The sequence below is a fragment of the Candida parapsilosis genome, contig 005809 (assembly GCF_000182765.1).
Source record: "Candida parapsilosis strain CDC317 annotated contig 005809".
Lineage (NCBI taxonomy): Eukaryota > Fungi > Ascomycota > Pichiomycetes > Serinales > Debaryomycetaceae > Lodderomyces > Lodderomyces parapsilosis.
In genome coordinates, this window is record NW_023503281.1 from 2783608 (window position 1) to 2801162 (window position 17555).

Consider the following 17555-nt stretch of genomic DNA (forward strand, 5'->3'; position numbering starts at 1 on the left):
AATGGATCTTGGAGTTGAGAATTGATTTTCAAATTGAAAAGAAAATCTGTCACAGCGATTAGAATTTTATAAATAAACTTTACCATCATCAATGTTTAGAAGAATATGCGTTTCAAGATTCTATAGCGTTGCAATAAACTCCTCACAGCCAACCATATTTGCATTGTCTACTCCATTTTCCAAATCGGCAATTGCAGTGGTTCGAATATCGGGGCCACAGGCTTCGTACGTGTACAACACTTTGACAAAAACAAAGACAGCACCAGACCATCGAGTTGCAAAAGTTCGAAAGCTATATTCTGTCAAGGACTCCACACTTCTAGATGAAGCTCTTACCGTTTTCTTCAAGCTGCCGAATACATATACTGGTCTAGATCTCCTCGAACTTCATTTGCATGGTGGAACAGCCATTATAAAAGCAGTGTTGAAATCTATAAGGGAGTTACATGATCCAACTAATGGCAAAATTATACGACAGGCTGACCATGGCGAGTTCTCCCACCAAGCTTTTATTAATGGAAAATATGATCTTACCGCTTTGGAAGGTATAAGTGAGATGATCAATGCCGAAACAGAGCTGCAGAGAATGGCTTCTTTGGCGTCGATGTCTGGACAAACAAAAGACTTGTTTGTGAAATGGAGACAGGGAATTTTAGAAAATGTAGCTAATCTTACCACGTTGATTGATTTCGGTGAGGACCAAGATCTTTCCGAAGCCGACTCACTTTTCCATGACGTTGAGACGAGTATCTCGAAACTAGAAGAGGAAATCAGGACGTATCTCAAAAACGTAAAGTCGTCTCAAGTTTTGTTGAACGGGATCCAGCTCACGTTATTGGGACCTCCCAATGCCGGCAAATCATCCATATTGAATACTTTGACAAATAAGGACGCTGCGATAGTTAGTGATATTGCTGGAACTACTCGAGATGTATTGGACATCCCTTTAGATATCGGTGGTTACAAGGTGATTTTGGGCGACACCGCAGGGATAAGGCTATTGTCTGAGGCCGATCAGATAGAACAAGAGGGAATCAAAAGAGCCAAGATGAAATCCCTTTCGGCAGATTTGGTTTTAGTGGTGCTCGATCCAACTGATGACCAGCACAATGATGCCATATTCGATCATGTACTGGAGTTGGTCAACAAATATGGCAAAGACGTCGTGGTCATTCTAAATAAGGAGGATTTATTCTTGGAAGAAAAGAGTAAGCTTGTTGCAAAACACGCCAGTTTGTTGAATATATCAAGCAATCTTATTCATGTGGTGTCATGCACGACGGGGTTCGGGATTGAACCGCTTCGTAAAGAGCTTATTGAAAAGTTCAAGGAAATGTCTCACTTCGGATCTCAAAATGCAGCCGTTGTTTCATCTAGAGTTCAAGACATATTGGAATTCGATGTTTTGAGTGGTTTTCGAGAGTTTCGTCATTGGAAAGACGAAAGTGATGTGGTTTTGGCAACCGAAGGTTTGAGGCAGTCAATAGAAGGGATCGGTAAGGTCACCGGGGAAGCCATTGGTGTAGAGGAAATACTAGGTGTGGTATTTGCAAACTTTTGTATTGGTAAATAAAGGTTTGTATATAGCACATTAATTTCAACTAACACTGTTACAAACAACGAAAAACGTAATACTCTCCACATCCCAGGACATTTTCATCTGTTGGAGTTGATGTCTTGTGTGTCGACTTCCAGGCAATTCATCAGCTTGCTCCTGTATAGTCGTGTTCTTCACCTTTTTACTCAATGACGGTGCTACTTTGCATTCAAAATTCAAAACATTCAAGCCATGGGCTAACCTAATATCATATTGTACGGCCAAAAGGTTCTCTTTGCCTTTCACCTCTTCAAAGCAATCATTTGGTTGGTTAAGTACCTCCCCATTAACAACTAGGCTGCATTGGAACTCGTCATCGGATGTCAGGTTGAGATACCCATGCCCATCAGTCAAATCCGGCTTCTTTGCAAGGTACAAAAGGTGATGTAAAGACGCTTTCAATGACACATAAGGCAGAACATCATTGGGTAACGATATACTATATGACTGGTCAACATAGCCATTTGCAGGTACCTTGTAGGAAAACAAAGTCGCGATTGACAGTTGTGACTGTGCCGGAAACAACGCTTGCTTTGTTTCCGTATCCAATGACGCTGACCTTGACAAAGAGGCGACTATCTTGTCTTGGGCGTATCTAGTAATGTGAGACATGATTGCTGGAGATGAAAACAAGGAAGACTCTTGTATAATCGAGTTGCTCTCCAAAAGAGATGGTAATGTTTTTCCCATGGTGTTGTCAGTTGTTTTGTCCAAATGAATTTCAATCGGTCCTACTCGTGTACGGTCTTCCTCAACTTTGACCCTAACTTTAGTTTCATCATTGTCAATCCTTGACACATCTTCCAGATCATCGGCTGCATCCTCAACATCCTCGTCTTCCGTATGCCTCAAAAGTTGCCGATTTTTCTTATCCTGGTTTTTGCTCAAGCTTATCTTTAATTTAGCTGGTTTTGCCTTGTTGGCATCCACTGCTTCAACTTTCCTCTTCAAGACGTCATATTGTTTTTCAAAATATTCTTGAAGTAGAATTGCGTCCTGGTGTATTTGCGATTCTTCATTATTATAAGCTTTTGCATTGGTAAAAATGAGAGTTGCGGTGTCATGAAACTTTCGCAAATTGTCAAGTAAAGGGTACTTTGGGCTGAACAATTTTCTTGATTCCAACATCGATAAAAGTGTGTTGAAGGCCATTGGTTTAGACACAAAGTTTGAATAGTCTGTGTAAATGGCTTGGTCAACTTCATCCAAGAATGGCCCGCTAATTATTCCGATATTCTCAAACTCGTGATTCGTAACATCCTTGAGAAGCTCGGCGCATAGTTCTGGCAACTTACCAAAAGTAATTTCCTCCGTTTTCGAGGCAGCATGTGTTTGCACCGATGGACTCTTTAATTTTAACTTGATCTTGGGGTGCTTTGCATCGCCAGTATTGGAAGCACTGCTTTCGTACTCCCGCACCTGATCATTTACAAAGTCAACAATCTTCTTTGCATTGGCCACAATCCAAGAGTCCGCGTCATTATACGTTGAGGCATTGTCAAGTAATAAATTGAAATCATCAAGAAACTCATCCGTAGACTCGCCTGTGTATCTAGTATTGATCCGCTTTTGAATTTCATTAATCGATATGGGACTTTTTATGAGGTGGTAATAGTCAGGATACAACTTCTTGGATGGTAGTTTGATGAAAGCCGCAGCAATTTGCTCTTCTCCTTCACGCAAGTTGAATACCAAATTGATAGTAGATTGATAAAACCTTTTATTCTCCTCAGGTGAATGGGAGCTTACTCTTGCCTTTTTTAAAGTGGCAACAGGTGAGCCGATTCCTTTCCTCTTTGGTGGCATGATCGCTTATTTAACGGTTAACAAACAATTTTTCCAATTCAAGACTGTTATGATTGTGTTTTTGATTGTCAGTTGAATAATTTTTTTTTTTTTTTTTTCATTTCTTGCGTGGATTTTGTATCTGTGACGCCAATTTGTAATACGTCTTACATATACAACACTTTAGTTAGCAGGAGACATAGATGTCGAATAGGATCACCATCTTATACGGTTCTGAGACAGGAAATGCAGAAGAATATGCTAAGTACTTAAAACTTCGATTAAAAAGCTACAATCTAAAACCAACTTTATCATCACTAGATGCATTTCCCTTGAAAAATTTAGTGACAGACACAGACTATTTAATAATCATATGTTCGACCACAGGACAAGGTGAGTTACCTCGTAACTCCAAATCATTTATGAAATTCATTTGCAAAAAGAAACTTCCGAGGGATTTTTTCCAACATTTGCGATTAACAACTTTAGGCTTGGGTGATTCATCGTATACAAAGTACAACTATGCAATAAAAAAGATACACGCAAGGATGATGCAACTTGGATGCCAAGAGCTATCGCCGAGGTGTGAAGCTGATGAAATGTCACCAGAGGGTGTAGACGGGTTCTATTTAGAGTGGGAAACTCAATTACTTGCTGCATTGAGTAAATTCCTCCCCATGCTGACTGAGCCTGACAACAACACTGTGCCCATGCCCGAGTATAAAATGTCACTAGGGCTTGCTGCAGACCTGTTAGCGCAAAATTCATTGCTAACAAAAATTTACAACAATTTACAAGTGGGAACTGTGGTTTCAAATGAACGAATAACCACTGCCGATCATTTTCAAGACGTGCGACGTTTGAAAATATCCTCCCAAAACCTAAAGTATAACCCAGGAGATACAATTTCACTATACCCATGTAATTTTGATCAGGATGTCGAGACTTTGCTCGAGCTCCAACCACAGTGGCTAGAGGTGGCCGATAAACCATTAAGAATAAGAAACTTGGTAGATGAAGAACAATTTATAACTTTGAGGAATTTGATTAAATACCACTTGGATATAATGTCAATTCCAAGACGAAGCTTTTTTGCAGTATTATGGCATTTTTGTGACTCTAGTACCGAGGATGGTAAAAGGGAACAAGAAAAATTGAGAGAGTTTGGTTCATTTTCTGACCCTGAGGAACTTTACAACTATGCAAATCGACCAAGAAGACTGATTTTAGAAACCTTGACTGAGTTTAAAAATAATTTAACCATTCCTGTCTCTTATATACTTGACTTGATACCATTGATCAAGCCTAGGATGTTTCTGATCGCATCACGTTCCAGCGAGACAGAAATAGAGGTGGTGGTGGCAATTGTGGAGTATAGGACTATAATAAGACGCATCCGTCGTGGACTTTGCACGCGATGGTTAAAGTCGTTGAAGGTAGGGGATGAGGTACATTTGAGTATTGATAGATCTTCATTCAAAATCACACAGAGCCCCATCATTATGGTTGCACCAGGGACTGGTATAGCACCAATGAAGTCACTAGTTGACGAAATTTTGCACCAAAACTCATTGCAAGAGATGTATCTCTTTTTTGGTTGTCGCCATGCAGAAAAGGATCACCTCATAAAACTGTTTTGGGAAAAATCAAGCAATTTGCATATATACAATTGCTTTTCGCGAGATGAGGACTCCGAGTTTAAATATGTTCAGGATGCAATCATTGCCGAATACAAGTTGCTTGGTGATTTGTTGTTGAATCAAGATGCAAAAGTCTTTGTGTGTGGCTCAAGTGGGAAGATGCCCAGAGAAGTGAAACTAACATTTGTTGAAGTGGTGAAAAGATTCAAAAACATATCAAAAGAAGACGCAAAACGCTACATTAACGAAATGGAAGATTGTGTGAGATATAAGGAAGACGCTTGGTAAAGTACATAGCTCAGTAGATAACAAGTGAAAAAAATGAAAGAAAAAAAAAAAAAAAGACAAAAATCATTTGATTCGAGACCTCTGCAATCCAATGTTCAAGATATCAGCCAGACCCCTAAGGTCTGCATTCGTTCGCTACTCCAGCAATACCGTGAAACCCATTGTGGTGGATAATAAGTCATATCATGCAGATGAGTGGACGAACGTGCCTCCTTACATTCTCAAACTTATTGACCGAAAATTGCATAAAAATGTTAACCATCCAATTGGTATATTGCACGATTTAATACGACAGAATATGGAAGGTATGGGGTACACTATATATGACAATTTCCACCCCATTGTTTCCAGGTACCAGAATTTTGACAGTTTGGGGTTCCCAGAGGATCACGTTGGAAGATCAACGTCAGACACATACTACCTTAACAAAGACTATTTGTTAAGGACCCACACCTCTGCTCATGAGCAAGAGTGTTTTATCAATTCAAAAACACCGGGGTATCTCATCACAGCCGATGTTTATAGACGTGATGAAGTTGATAGAACGCATTACCCTGCTTTCCACCAATTGGAAGGTGCTAGAGTATACGACAAGGGAGATTTGGAACAGATTCAACAGGATATCGACGCAATTCCACAGACAAATATCATTGTTGAGGATCCATTTAGGGAGAATCCTGTCACACCAAATAACCCGGGACAAAAATATATGACTGATGAAGAGATCAGACTTGTTTCAACGCATTTGAAGAAAACAGTTGAATACCTAGTTAATCAAGTGTTTGAACGAGCTAGAGAATCAGCCAAGAAGGCTGGATCTACTGAACCTTATTTGAACGAGCCTTTGAAAGTACGCTGGGTTGAAGCTTACTTTCCATGGACCTCACCTTCATGGGAAATTGAGGTTTGGTGGAAAGGAGAATGGTTGGAATGTTGTGGATGTGGTGTTGTCCAACAACAAGTTTTACTCAATTCGAATTTAGGTGATCAAAAGATCAGTTGGGCCTTTGGAATCGGATTGGACAGGATCGCGATGCTATTGTTTGATATCCCTGACATTAGACTTTTTTGGACCCAGGATGAAAGATTTCATAAACAATTTAAGCAAGGTGAGATCAACACATTTGTCCCTTACTCAAAGTATCCGGGAGTTAAGAGGGATGTTTCCTTTTGGCTCAATCGCGATTACAAATTGCATGCAAATGATGTGATGGAAATTGTCAGAAATCGTGCTGGAGACTTGGCTGAAAGTGTTGTTAATGTTGACGAATTTACCCACCCAAAGACAGGTAAGAAATCGCAATGTTATAGAATAAATTATCAATCAATGGATCGAAACTTGACAAACAGCGAAATCAACTCAATTCATGACAAGGTAGTAGAGGATCTTGTAAACAGGTTCAAAGTTGAAATCAGATGATATTTAGATTTTACAAAGTGTATATAGTTTTTTCATGTATGATAGGAGGCGAACTGACACACCTATACACAGACAAGGCTTTGTGTTTATTCAAAAAAATTTTAAGTATTTTTGCGTACGGAGTTTACACGGAGCTGGTAGCGATTTGCCCTTTCAATTTTTGCAGCTCTTGGTCATGCAGAAACACTTGACCTTGTGTTAAGAATTGGATTGTGCGTCAAAGCAAAGGGAGGGTGGCTATAAAAGGGAGGCAAAATGCAACTCCAAAAAGAATTTGGGTTTACTTTCGTTAGGTTTTATCTTTTGTCAAAGCAATTACAGTATCATGAGAAGGTTCTATCCAGGTTATCGTCCACATCACTTTGGGTTCGGTGGATTATTTATTGTAGTCGGTGCTTTCATATTAGGAAGGGTGTCGGCAAATCATTATGGCCCGGGTCCAAATTGGAGGCATCAACGTTGTGGATTTGATCACCATTCAAGCTGCCAATGTCCAAATTGTGTTAACTACCATCAAAACAGAAAGGATCAGGAGATCAGGTCTATGCATTTACATCAACAATGATGTAGAGTTTAGGGAGCATGTATATATTCCGATGAAGTCATGTATATAGTAAAACTATCACGAGATGTGATAAAAGTATATTTCCAGGCAAAGTGTATTCCAGACGTAGAATTGCATGAAATTGCATTGCTCTGTATCATATATAAGGGGGTACCATCAACCCGTCGAGTGACAAACTAGCAATGACATTAATCAACAATGAAGTCGCAAATTGGCTTAGCTACTATAGCATTGGGTACCGCCTTATTTTCATACAGGTTGTTTCTTCAAACTCACGAAAAGTCCGAATCCCCAACAATGAAACCGAAACACAAATTCTATACTGATTTTGACAAGGAATATGATGCTTACAAGTTGGAAATTGACAATCAGGTTGACTTTTAGCATGGCCGATGTTGAAAGTGAGGAGAGAAGGCGCTAACTGAAAGTAATCGGGATCGTGGAGAGGAGAGACACTTTCAAACAGGTGTTCGAGCAATATTATAATCGATATCTTCAATAAATTATTCACTAATTTCTTCAAGATGATACACTAACTTGTAAATTTTACACACTCTATATCCAACATAGGAGATCTATTGATACTCCATAACCCATTCGATGATTCACCACTTGTAATGAGCAATTAATAAAATGATATTAGCCAAAATCTCCGGATACAAAGCCAAGCAGCCGTAAAATTTGGGTTTACCAAACATCAAAATGTATTCGCTTGGTGAATTGAAATTAATACCATGGAAAGCACTTAACAATGAATAAACGCATCGAACAATCAACACCACCAATGCTGCAATCAATATCTGAGCTATACAAGCACAGTGTGATGCAGTTATTGATATGTGCACCAACACAGCGATAAGACCCACAACACCAACGACAAAAAGCACAGCTGAAACTTTGATCAATGTTTGCTCAGTAGAGTTTGATGACAGACCATCACTTTCTAATTGGCTTGTTCCAATAATGTTTGTGATCACGGCGGCGATTAAAACCACAGTAAGGATTTTGAATGGTGCCTTTTTCAAATTTTCAACTCTGCTAAAGGGGGATATTGAAACTTCGCTTACATTGTGGTGATGTGCAGACTCCTCGTCCTCCGGACCTTTTGTAAAACCTCTGATGGACCCATTAGTATCACTATCCGAGTCGATAACATCGTTATCATCACCGCCCACGGGGGTTTGCAGTTTCTTCGTCATGACATCCTGCACCAATGAACTAATTGCTCTTGTTATGAAGCCTAAACTGATCGAATCACAAATATAAGTAGCAATAAATAAACCATTGTTGAAGTGGTCATTTCCAAGAAACACCAACCCAAGGATCCCACCAACAATTTTAACACCGTTGAAGATTATCATGAGGATAAAGAATGGTAAGATAGTCTTGATTTTAAATCCTTTTCTGACTTGGATGACTGTGATGCAGATGAATGCACCAATAGCAAGTACAAACAAACCAAGCTGTGATCCACTAATTGCTTTCCATCCGTTGGTGTGTTGTAAGTCCATGGTAAATTTGTAGTGATTTTAGCATAACGTAGATGGAAGATTGCCCGGAATACGCTCAGTATTTATAACCATCTCCACGTGGTGTGGCACAGGTATGGCTCAACTTTTCGCATTGATAGTGATTTGAGTCTCAAATTGGGGCTATTTTCGCAGCCTCAAATTAAAAACGGTTACTGTTAACGCCGTATTTTATTACGTAAGCGCATATTATTTTACGCGCTTATGTAAGCGCGTATATCTCAAATGTATGATGAAATTTCGGAAAGCTGCCAAAAGCCTCGTTTCGATATCGCTTTCCTTGTAGATTGTGCGAATAAGGTATAGTATATCATAGCAGCGCCTTACCCTCGAAGCTTAAATGGATGATGTGTTCAATCTAAATTCAAGCATATAAGCGTCTTGAAACATTCTTACTATAAAATCCCTGCATTCGCTTTTATTGATAAGCTATACAACTTAACAAGTAAAGGCTAGTGGCTGACGGTGTAGCTTGAGTACTCTTGTGTTTCAAGACTAATTTTAGCACGACATGCTACTGATTGACCTCCTTTTACAAACTACTCGAGAAGATACTCATGATCCTAAGAAGTATAACCAACATTTTATGTATTACTCTAAATGTCTAAATATGAGAAGCATCTCGAAACGATTCTTTTGATGGAACTTAGCTATATTCTATTACGGGCTTCAATTAAATTAACAAAGCAGCGGCACCAGCAAGAGCACCAGCGAGCAAACCACCGGTTTGCAAGTTTCCAGCACCGTTAGCAGTTGAAACACCAGCTTCACTTGAAGAAGTACTATTTGAGCCACCTCCATTTGATTCCAATTCAGTCAAGTTTGAACAGGTGATTCTACTAGTGTTGGCAAAGTGGATAACAATGGACAAATCACCAAAGTAAGTTTTGGAATCTGGGTTCAAGGAGATATAGTTGTCTACATATTCAGTAGACAACAGTGTACCTTGAATCTTACCGTGTCTTCCTGACAAGTCACCAGCTTCTAAACCTTGTGGAGTAGTAGCATTTTCATTACCTCCATATGGGTTCAAGTGCATCTTGGTTCCGGTACAGTTTCCATCGGCTGGAACAGGACGCTCGTGAATGTGGTAAGGGAATGGTCCTCCAGAAGATGGCAATCCTTCAACATCAACTTTAACCAAAACTGAACCATTGTTTGCTGGTTCAAAAGTGATTGTACCAGTGATGTCAGATTTTTCTGACTTTTCAAACTTTGCTTGCAAAGATGGTTGGTCGGCAGAGTCGGATTGAATTGGTGTGTCTCCGGCAATAGCAACTGAGGCAAGAGCCAAAACAGACAAGATCGAATAAGAAACCATTTTTTAAGTTGTAGTTTTGTCTTAGTTGTGAAGAAAAAGCTATGAGCAATTTAGTTTTATCAGAATTCGGCAACTTTACCGCCTTTTTATAGTATTTCCTTAAACAAACGAGCGACGGCGAATAGGGAAACCTCCTCCCCCTATAGTGTCTGAATTCACTGATTAATCAGATAATATTGACGCTAGCTTTTGTGCTAGTACTCAATGTAGGCACACACCAACCAGGAAAGGGTTACAAAGCAAGGTGTAACAATAGCAGCAATGTAATCCAAACAATGCAATTAAGTTCTTCCAATACAATTTCTCATCTCCTATTGGCTTATTCCCCAAAACAATGGCTTCCAAATTGAGGTACTTTTTGTCTGTAATTTAGTTATGAAAAGATAATTTTGTCAAACAATTGGGAGCTTGAGCTTTTGTGTCTTTAAATAGAGCACAATATATGGGTCGTGCGTTTTGGAGAATTAGCTTTTTTTGGTTAGCACATTGTTTTCTTTGTCGATACACATCTAAAGTATTCGAGAAAAGTAAGCCTCTCTAACATTGTCTCAATACAATAGCAATGTTCAAAAGTATCGCTTCGTTTGATTGGCCATGCATTGTTCAACATTTGTTTTTTGTAAAGTCAATTTTCAACCGATCCTCCAAATAAAACAAAAATCAGAGTCGGATTTAATGAATGTAATTCTTGGCGCTGTCAGATATACACATTCCCTTTGAAAAAACCTAATAACGTGCCTCTAAATTTTGCTTGCTTTTTCTCCGATTTCTGAACCGCAATGCTAAACTGAGAGTGGGGGGGTTCATGGAGAAAGTATTTATTTTTCCGTAAACATTGCTTGATGTAAATGTATGGGAAAATTCAAGAATATTTGTTTCAATCTTTGAAAAAATTGTATGCGTGTTGGATCACAACTAGAAATTATTCAATTGAAGAGAGCTATGTGGATATGTTGGGGATACAAATAGATATATATACTTTTGAAATCTGGTAGATGGAAAGCTCTTGTCAAGTTGAGTAATATATTTTTATTCAAATAGAGAAAGCCAAAATTTGCTCACACCAACAATAATGCTTTGAAAATTAAACCTTTTCGTGAGTGAATTTCACAGAGAAATTTGTCAAGGATAGAGACCACGGGGAAGAGAGTTGGTTTGTTACGTAGATGGTTTTTGGTGGTGCACTTGTGCCACCATGTTTGTATACAGTAGGGGTGCAAAAGAAATGATTATAGTTCGTAACGGAATATGACATCATCTCAAATTTCTATACGAGTATTTTTCTGCTGATTGAAAGTTGTACCTCGATTTCCCCCACCCCTATGGAATGTAATTCGGTGTTAGTGATAGCCTACATTCCTTCTTATTTAACCTCTTTTGCTTGACCTTGTAACCAAAACACACTCTTTACTTTTAGAGTAGTCTTTATCTGGGGATCTGTCACGTATATCTCTGCAGAAATTGCGATCCCTCGATTGTGGCACATTAACCAGCACTTCAAAGAGAGCGACAAAAAAAAAAAAATTGTTGTCTCCATGTGATAATTTCAACTCCATTTAGCAAGTCGAGACGAGCTTAGAAGTCTCATTAACAAAAAGTCAGAGCAACTGTCAGATATCATCATCAGCCACCTTAGACTTCCACTTAAATAAGAATTCATCCCCCCTTTTTCTGCCTTTCAGTCATGACAATTCCACTTCTAGGGAGATTGAATATCCTTGATTGGCCCATCATTATTGTTTCATTTTCGTTAGCGTGGTTTGAGTTTCTAGTATCGACCATTACCACCCTTCTTCCGTGGCAATTCATCAATGCTTGCACTGAAGTGGTCAAGCAGCTTTTTCGCTTTACATCCAACCCGATTAATTTGATGACGCAACTGAGACCTCGAGCAGATAGCATTGAACACGAGGAAAAATACCACTATTTGAAAGACAAAGATGTGGCAAAGACCCAGGTGAATAAACAAAGCTACGACTTGATGATTGAAATGTTGAATGCAGACACCATTCACGATATGGTTAGCTTATTTGGCTACGAAATTGAAAGTAGAATTGTTACAACCAAAGATTCTTATTTGTTAACATTGCACAGACTCCGGGGTGGCTCATCGATAAGAGTACCTAATGGGAAGGTGGTTTATCTTCATCATGGATTGTTGATGTGCAGTGAAGTTTGGGTCACCATGATTGAAAAATATCAAAACCTACCTTTCATCTTGTATGATTTGGGTTATGATGTTTGGATGGGTAATAATCGGGGTAACAAGTACAGCCAGAAGCATTTGAACTACGATGTTCGTTCGCTGCAATTTTGGAATTTTTCCATTGATGAATTTGCCTTGTTTGATATTCCTAATCTGATTGAATACATTTTGAATAATACTGGTAGAGAGAAGTTGACATACATTGGATTCAGTCAAGGGAGTGCTCAAGCATTTGCTAGTGTGTCGGTAAATTCGGATTTAAACAACAAGATTGATCAACTAATTGCAATTTCGCCTGCAACAACACCACACGGACTTCACTCAAAATTTCTTGATATTTTGTTAAAGTCTTCACCCAATGTCACGTATTTATTGTTTGGTCGGAAAGTACTTATGCCATCCTGCATCTTTTGGCAAAGAATAATGTATCCTCCATTATTTGACAAAGTAATTGATATCGCGGATTATATGTTGTTCAATTGGAAATCTTTAAATATATCCAAGTTACAAAAGTTAAGTAGCTATGCTCATTTGTATTCCACAACAAGTGTTAAATGTGTTGTGCACTGGTTCCAAGTTATGAGCTCAAAGAATTTTCAAATGTACTTTGATACAACAACGTCATCGTCATTATCGGGTTTGAATCCAATTAGCTATCCTTTAAAGAATATACAGGTACCAGTGCACTTGATTTATGGTACGATTGACTCATTGGTTGATATTGATGTTATGAAATCGCAGTTACCAAAGAAGATGACAACAACCTTTGCCGTGCCTGATCATGAACATTTGGATAATTTGTGGGGTGAAGACGTTTTTGAATCGGTGTTTAAAAGAGTGTTGCAATACTTGGGAGAAGATATTGATGATGCATATTCGAGATTATTCAGAACCAATGAAAATGTTAAATTGATTGAGGACATATTTCGACCTGATATAGGCTTGAGTGGGCTAGCAATTGATAATGAACTGACACAGTATGACAGTACGAGCTTGAACAACATTGGTGAAGCCAAACTGGATAACGACTACGAATTCGATATAACACAAATTTCCAATGTTTCGGTAAGCGGTCAGTTTACAAATCTGCCATCCTCACAAGGAGGAAGATTGTCGTATTTAAAGTTGGCTAACAATAAGGGAAAGAGTAGTAGTGCATCCAGAAGTGACAAAAAGTCACAAAGCATTGATAGTACCAATACTGCTGATTACAAAACACCTCAATCCGTAGGCTCAACGTCGGTATTTATATAGATATTAAAAATGTGTATATCAAGTTGTTCAAACCGATGAGCTAGTCTCAACTTGTAGGGGTCTTTGGCATTAGATTGTAATCGATAAAGTCCGCTACCACCTCCATTAAAATGCGATCCTCGTATCATCTCTCTTTTTGTGTTACTCAAAAGTCGTGTCCCGTTGTCTTGTTGCAGAATGGAATCAATACAATAGCTATCACTTGGCCAGGGTTCGCAATGGTGCATGTAGAACCAGCATAAATCAGTATTGCAAGAAAGTTGCTACTTCTTTGTAAAAGAAGCCGTAATCCACATTCAAGATCTTTTCACGTAGTTTCTTTCCACTGCTGTTTGAGCAGAGTGTACGGCTCTGTGTAAAAAACTGTGTTGTGTTGCAGAATTTTCGTTAAAGTTTAAAAATGAGGCAAAAAAAAAAAAAAATAAAGCGAAAGGACAGACTAATTCACCCACAATTTAATAACACACCCAAATACAAATAGAATCCTGTGTCACATCCTACAAACCAAGTCGCTTGACGGAAACACCATTTTGACACGTTACGGGGATGGCATCAAACGGGCACATTGTATGTACTGCTCAGTCTGACCAAGCTACGGATTTAAGTGCAAGTGGTCATAATCGCTACAAGTCCCCCATACTAACAATTTTCGAACTTTTAGAGAACTTTCCACGTCATTGGAGATTTTCATCCCGATTGTATGTATTACATTTCATCATTGCATAATAAGGCTTATACTAACATTCTTCCAGCTTTGGTAAAGAGAGTTGTCCGTCTGATCCCTCGCTCATTGCCATACTACGAGAATACTGGTGATCATCGTGCGGAAGATGAGTCGGACTCTTTGGTACGCGAGTTGATGAAGATCAGACCACACAAACCGCTGTTTACTATTTTATCTCAGTATAACAGTGAAAGTATAACACAATATTCCTCGAAATTACTGGAGTTGTTGTACCTTTTGTTGAAGGAAAAACAATTGGATGATAGTATAAGAATAGAGCTTGAAAATTCATTGACTAATTTAATTTCATTTATCCCGTGGGTTCATCCCGACTCCACAGAAAAATTGAAGATTGATAACGATGTCAGTTTCAAAAATAGACAAAGTATTCCACAACCAAAACACATGCCAGGTGATACTAGTCCAACTTATCCAAATGGATACTTGTCAAAGATTTTGATTGATAATTTTGACGCTTTGACTGAATTCTCTTCGTCATACTTCAATTTAACTTTGAGCACAATGGTGACAAAATATATTGTGGAGTTGATATATCAATTGTATTATTGGGAGGTGGTTCATTTGGTTCATATAAATCCCAAGATTAGTGATTTTCTTGAATTGATTGGATTTGAGTTAACTCAAACCACATTTGGACCTATCATCAAGCCACCTGCAAATTACCTTAATGATAACCTATTACAAGGGTTGCAATACCCATTTCCCTATCCATTTTACAACTATAGTTACCATTCTTTTGACACCAAGGTTGAGCAAAAGAAGTTTGATCGGGTTAATATAAAGCCATACTTGGACATCACTTTAAAAAACGTTGACGGCAGTTTGAAAAAGAGGAGGAAAAGCTCGGCGAAACATTCATTCAGTGAAGAAGCAATCACGACTGGTGTACGCCATCTTGAAGGCATGTCGGATAGTTGGCTACGAGAAAATGAGAATAATCAACTGGGAGCTACACGTGCTTCAGGAAGTCTCTTTGCCGGTCCCGGCGACAGCAAGCATGCTATGAGCCGGTCATCAAGTGAGGCTGGAAGAGCTTGGAAGAGTAATCAAGACGAACGCAAACCAAGCCATAAATTGGTTGATCAAGGTTTAGAGTCTCACCCGCCTCAACTCACTGGACTTAAAGCGAGTCCCCCAGCATCCACTCCAGCAGTACAATACGGCCCATTTTTCCCACTGCAGTCACCGTTCCTTAGAAATCACCTGCAACATGGATTGTCTCCTGTTCCATATCAACACTATTCATTCCAGTCACTTCCACCTCCGACCAGCCAATCTCCACAACAACCACACCAAAGTCACCAATTTTCTAATAGCCCTCTGCTCCCGATTGGTTCTCGGAACCCATCACTTGCACAATCTACAAAGAGTAATGAAGCTTCACCTACATTAAGTCAACAGGAGCAGCGTAAAGAGTTTCCAAACATTACCCCCATATCAAATTATCCATCTTCACAGAGTAATATTTTGCCATCAATTTCGAAACTCACTGACCAACTGGAACGTGGCTTGTCAGAAAGGCTGTTGTATCTGGGACTGCTACCCGGAGCATCTTTTCAAAGTACTGGATTGGGAATAACAACACCCATCCAATCACTGTCTCAGCAACTCCCTCGTTACTCACCACGGTTGGGTGTAGCTCAACAGAATGAACTGCATCCTGAGATCAAGTATAATACACCTCATGAAGAACATAAAGAGACAATATCTCACCCGCCAACTCCTGTTGGCGAAGCAAGATCACAGCCACCACCAGCGCCACCGCAATTAGGAAAACTTCGTGCTGACCATAGTGATCCTGAACCCTCACTTTCGGAAAAGAATAAACGATTTCCTCGTCATGGAGTTATCCATCAGTGTCATCTAATTGATCCCTCCACCAACGCAAAGTGTCTCAAAATATTTTATGGAAAGAATGAGTTACTGAGACACCAAGAATTTGTTCATGCAACAAAGAAAAGGATATACAAATGCTTATATTGTGAACGTAGTGGGGCTAGAGTTCAACAATATCCACGCCATGATTCACTAGCACGGCATATTAGAAGAAAACATGGTATAACGGGGAGGGAAAACAAAATGGCTGTTAATTATGCTAAAGAGAATGTTATAATTGTTGATGATGCTGAAGCAATAAACATTCAGTATGCTCCAGAGGAGCCATTGAATAAACTTCAACCTGGCGAATCCATCGGTCCTCTGAGGTCACCGGATTTTCAAGACGAAGAGTCATATGCATACGAAAAGTTCAAAGAAGAAGTGGATCTGGATTTGCGTGAAATGAGGAAAGGTGGTTTTGGGAACCAAATAGCAGTGCAACCGACAAGCCAAGTACCAATTTCGATCCCACTACCCCCAAGAAATCCACAGGAGTCACAAGATTTCAAGAAGCCACAGAGACACATGACACTACTTTATGATCAAGGACGTAAAGCTCATTCACATACTCACCAACAATTTCCTGTTGCCGGGAACCCTTCATTATACCATCATGAAACACTTTCAAACGCGGGGCCAACTAGACAACACGCAGATGATAATTCCAACTCGTCACGTTCGCAAAATTATAGCCCTAGTGATGCAACGAATCGTCTGTTTTCCATATATATGGGCCCCAATTCAGTACCTTCGAGCTATACTAAATCAGGCCCGAATAAGAGTCAGACGTCGCCATCATTGAATGAACCTGGTTCATCATCGGCCGGGGCACCATCACAGAAGCCACCAGCTATGCATCAATTTCAGGGTTCAACTAGCACAGGAAGCAGTGAACATCAGACACAACATCGCGCCAGCTATGATTCACAACGATCCAGTGTAAAACTTCCGCTGATACATGATATAGACAATGAGATTGGACATATTTATCGGGATCGCGGTTGAGAGGGGAAATATATATAGGGCAGGCATTTAGTGAGATTTTGTAAAATATATACATGTATATATACAATTCATTTGCATCTGATGTGATGAAACTTCGCACTGAGTAATGTGATACAATTTGGAAAAGTCCTATATTTTGTTGATGGTGTGTGATATGAAAAGTGGAGAAAGCGTCATTTACCGGAAGAGAAACTGTGTGTGTGTGTAAAAGAAATGACTGCGAAAAAAAAAAAAAAATAAAAATAAAAAAAAAATAAATTATTTTGCGATTTTTCGTTTAAAAGAGAAAGTCGTGTGCGTACAAGAAAACAAACTTACCAGT

General features: G+C 39.2%; 10 protein-coding genes across 10 annotated transcripts; 7 read left to right on the plus strand and 3 right to left on the minus strand. All coding sequences in view use genetic code 12, as the record gives it.

The window, feature by feature from the left end:
* Window positions 1-91: 91 nt before the first annotated feature.
* Window positions 92-1573, plus strand: CPAR2_213010 (uncharacterized protein; the record flags this gene model as incomplete). The annotated part of the gene is made up of 1 exon (XM_036810272.1): window positions 92-1573. One exon carries the CDS (start codon window positions 92-94, stop codon window positions 1571-1573), a length of 1482 nt encoding a protein of 493 aa, XP_036666825.1.
* Window positions 1574-1597: 24 nt separating this feature from the next.
* CPAR2_213020 (uncharacterized protein) lies at window positions 1598-3403 on the minus strand (the record flags this gene model as incomplete). The annotated part of the gene is made up of 1 exon (XM_036810273.1): window positions 1598-3403. The coding sequence occupies one exon, from the start codon at window positions 3401-3403 to the stop codon at window positions 1598-1600; it is 1806 nt and encodes a 601-aa protein (XP_036666826.1).
* Window positions 3404-3585: 182 nt separating this feature from the next.
* Window positions 3586-5310, plus strand: CPAR2_213030 (NAPDH-dependent diflavin reductase; the record flags this gene model as incomplete). The annotated part of the gene is made up of 1 exon (XM_036810274.1): window positions 3586-5310. The coding sequence occupies one exon, from the start codon at window positions 3586-3588 to the stop codon at window positions 5308-5310; it is 1725 nt and encodes a 574-aa protein (XP_036666827.1).
* Window positions 5311-5401: 91 nt separating this feature from the next.
* MSF1 (phenylalanine--tRNA ligase) lies at window positions 5402-6730 on the plus strand (the record flags this gene model as incomplete). Its single annotated transcript, XM_036810275.1, has 1 exon — window positions 5402-6730. One exon carries the CDS (start codon window positions 5402-5404, stop codon window positions 6728-6730), a length of 1329 nt encoding a protein of 442 aa, XP_036666828.1.
* Window positions 6731-7055: 325 nt separating this feature from the next.
* On the plus strand, window positions 7056-7295 carry CPAR2_213050 (uncharacterized protein; the record flags this gene model as incomplete). Its single annotated transcript, XM_036810276.1, has 1 exon — window positions 7056-7295. One exon carries the CDS (start codon window positions 7056-7058, stop codon window positions 7293-7295), a length of 240 nt encoding a protein of 79 aa, XP_036666829.1.
* A 198-nt stretch (window positions 7296-7493) lies between these two features.
* On the plus strand, window positions 7494-7679 carry CPAR2_213060 (uncharacterized protein; the record flags this gene model as incomplete). The annotated part of the gene is made up of 1 exon (XM_036810277.1): window positions 7494-7679. One exon carries the CDS (start codon window positions 7494-7496, stop codon window positions 7677-7679), a length of 186 nt encoding a protein of 61 aa, XP_036666830.1.
* Window positions 7680-7900: 221 nt separating this feature from the next.
* On the minus strand, window positions 7901-8806 carry CPAR2_213070 (uncharacterized protein; the record flags this gene model as incomplete). Its single annotated transcript, XM_036810278.1, has 1 exon — window positions 7901-8806. The coding sequence occupies one exon, from the start codon at window positions 8804-8806 to the stop codon at window positions 7901-7903; it is 906 nt and encodes a 301-aa protein (XP_036666831.1).
* Window positions 8807-9497: 691 nt separating this feature from the next.
* CPAR2_213080 (uncharacterized protein) lies at window positions 9498-10145 on the minus strand (the record flags this gene model as incomplete). Its single annotated transcript, XM_036810280.1, has 1 exon — window positions 9498-10145. The coding sequence occupies one exon, from the start codon at window positions 10143-10145 to the stop codon at window positions 9498-9500; it is 648 nt and encodes a 215-aa protein (XP_036666832.1).
* Window positions 10146-11829: 1684 nt separating this feature from the next.
* CPAR2_213090 (uncharacterized protein) lies at window positions 11830-13605 on the plus strand (the record flags this gene model as incomplete). The annotated part of the gene is made up of 1 exon (XM_036810281.1): window positions 11830-13605. The coding sequence occupies one exon, from the start codon at window positions 11830-11832 to the stop codon at window positions 13603-13605; it is 1776 nt and encodes a 591-aa protein (XP_036666833.1).
* Window positions 13606-14151: 546 nt separating this feature from the next.
* Window positions 14152-17233, plus strand: CPAR2_213100 (uncharacterized protein; the record flags this gene model as incomplete). Its single annotated transcript, XM_036810282.1, has 3 exons — window positions 14152-14172; window positions 14267-14303; window positions 14358-17233. 3 exons carry the CDS (start codon window positions 14152-14154, stop codon window positions 17231-17233), a joined length of 2934 nt encoding a protein of 977 aa, XP_036666834.1.
* Window positions 17234-17555: the final 322 nt, after the last annotated feature.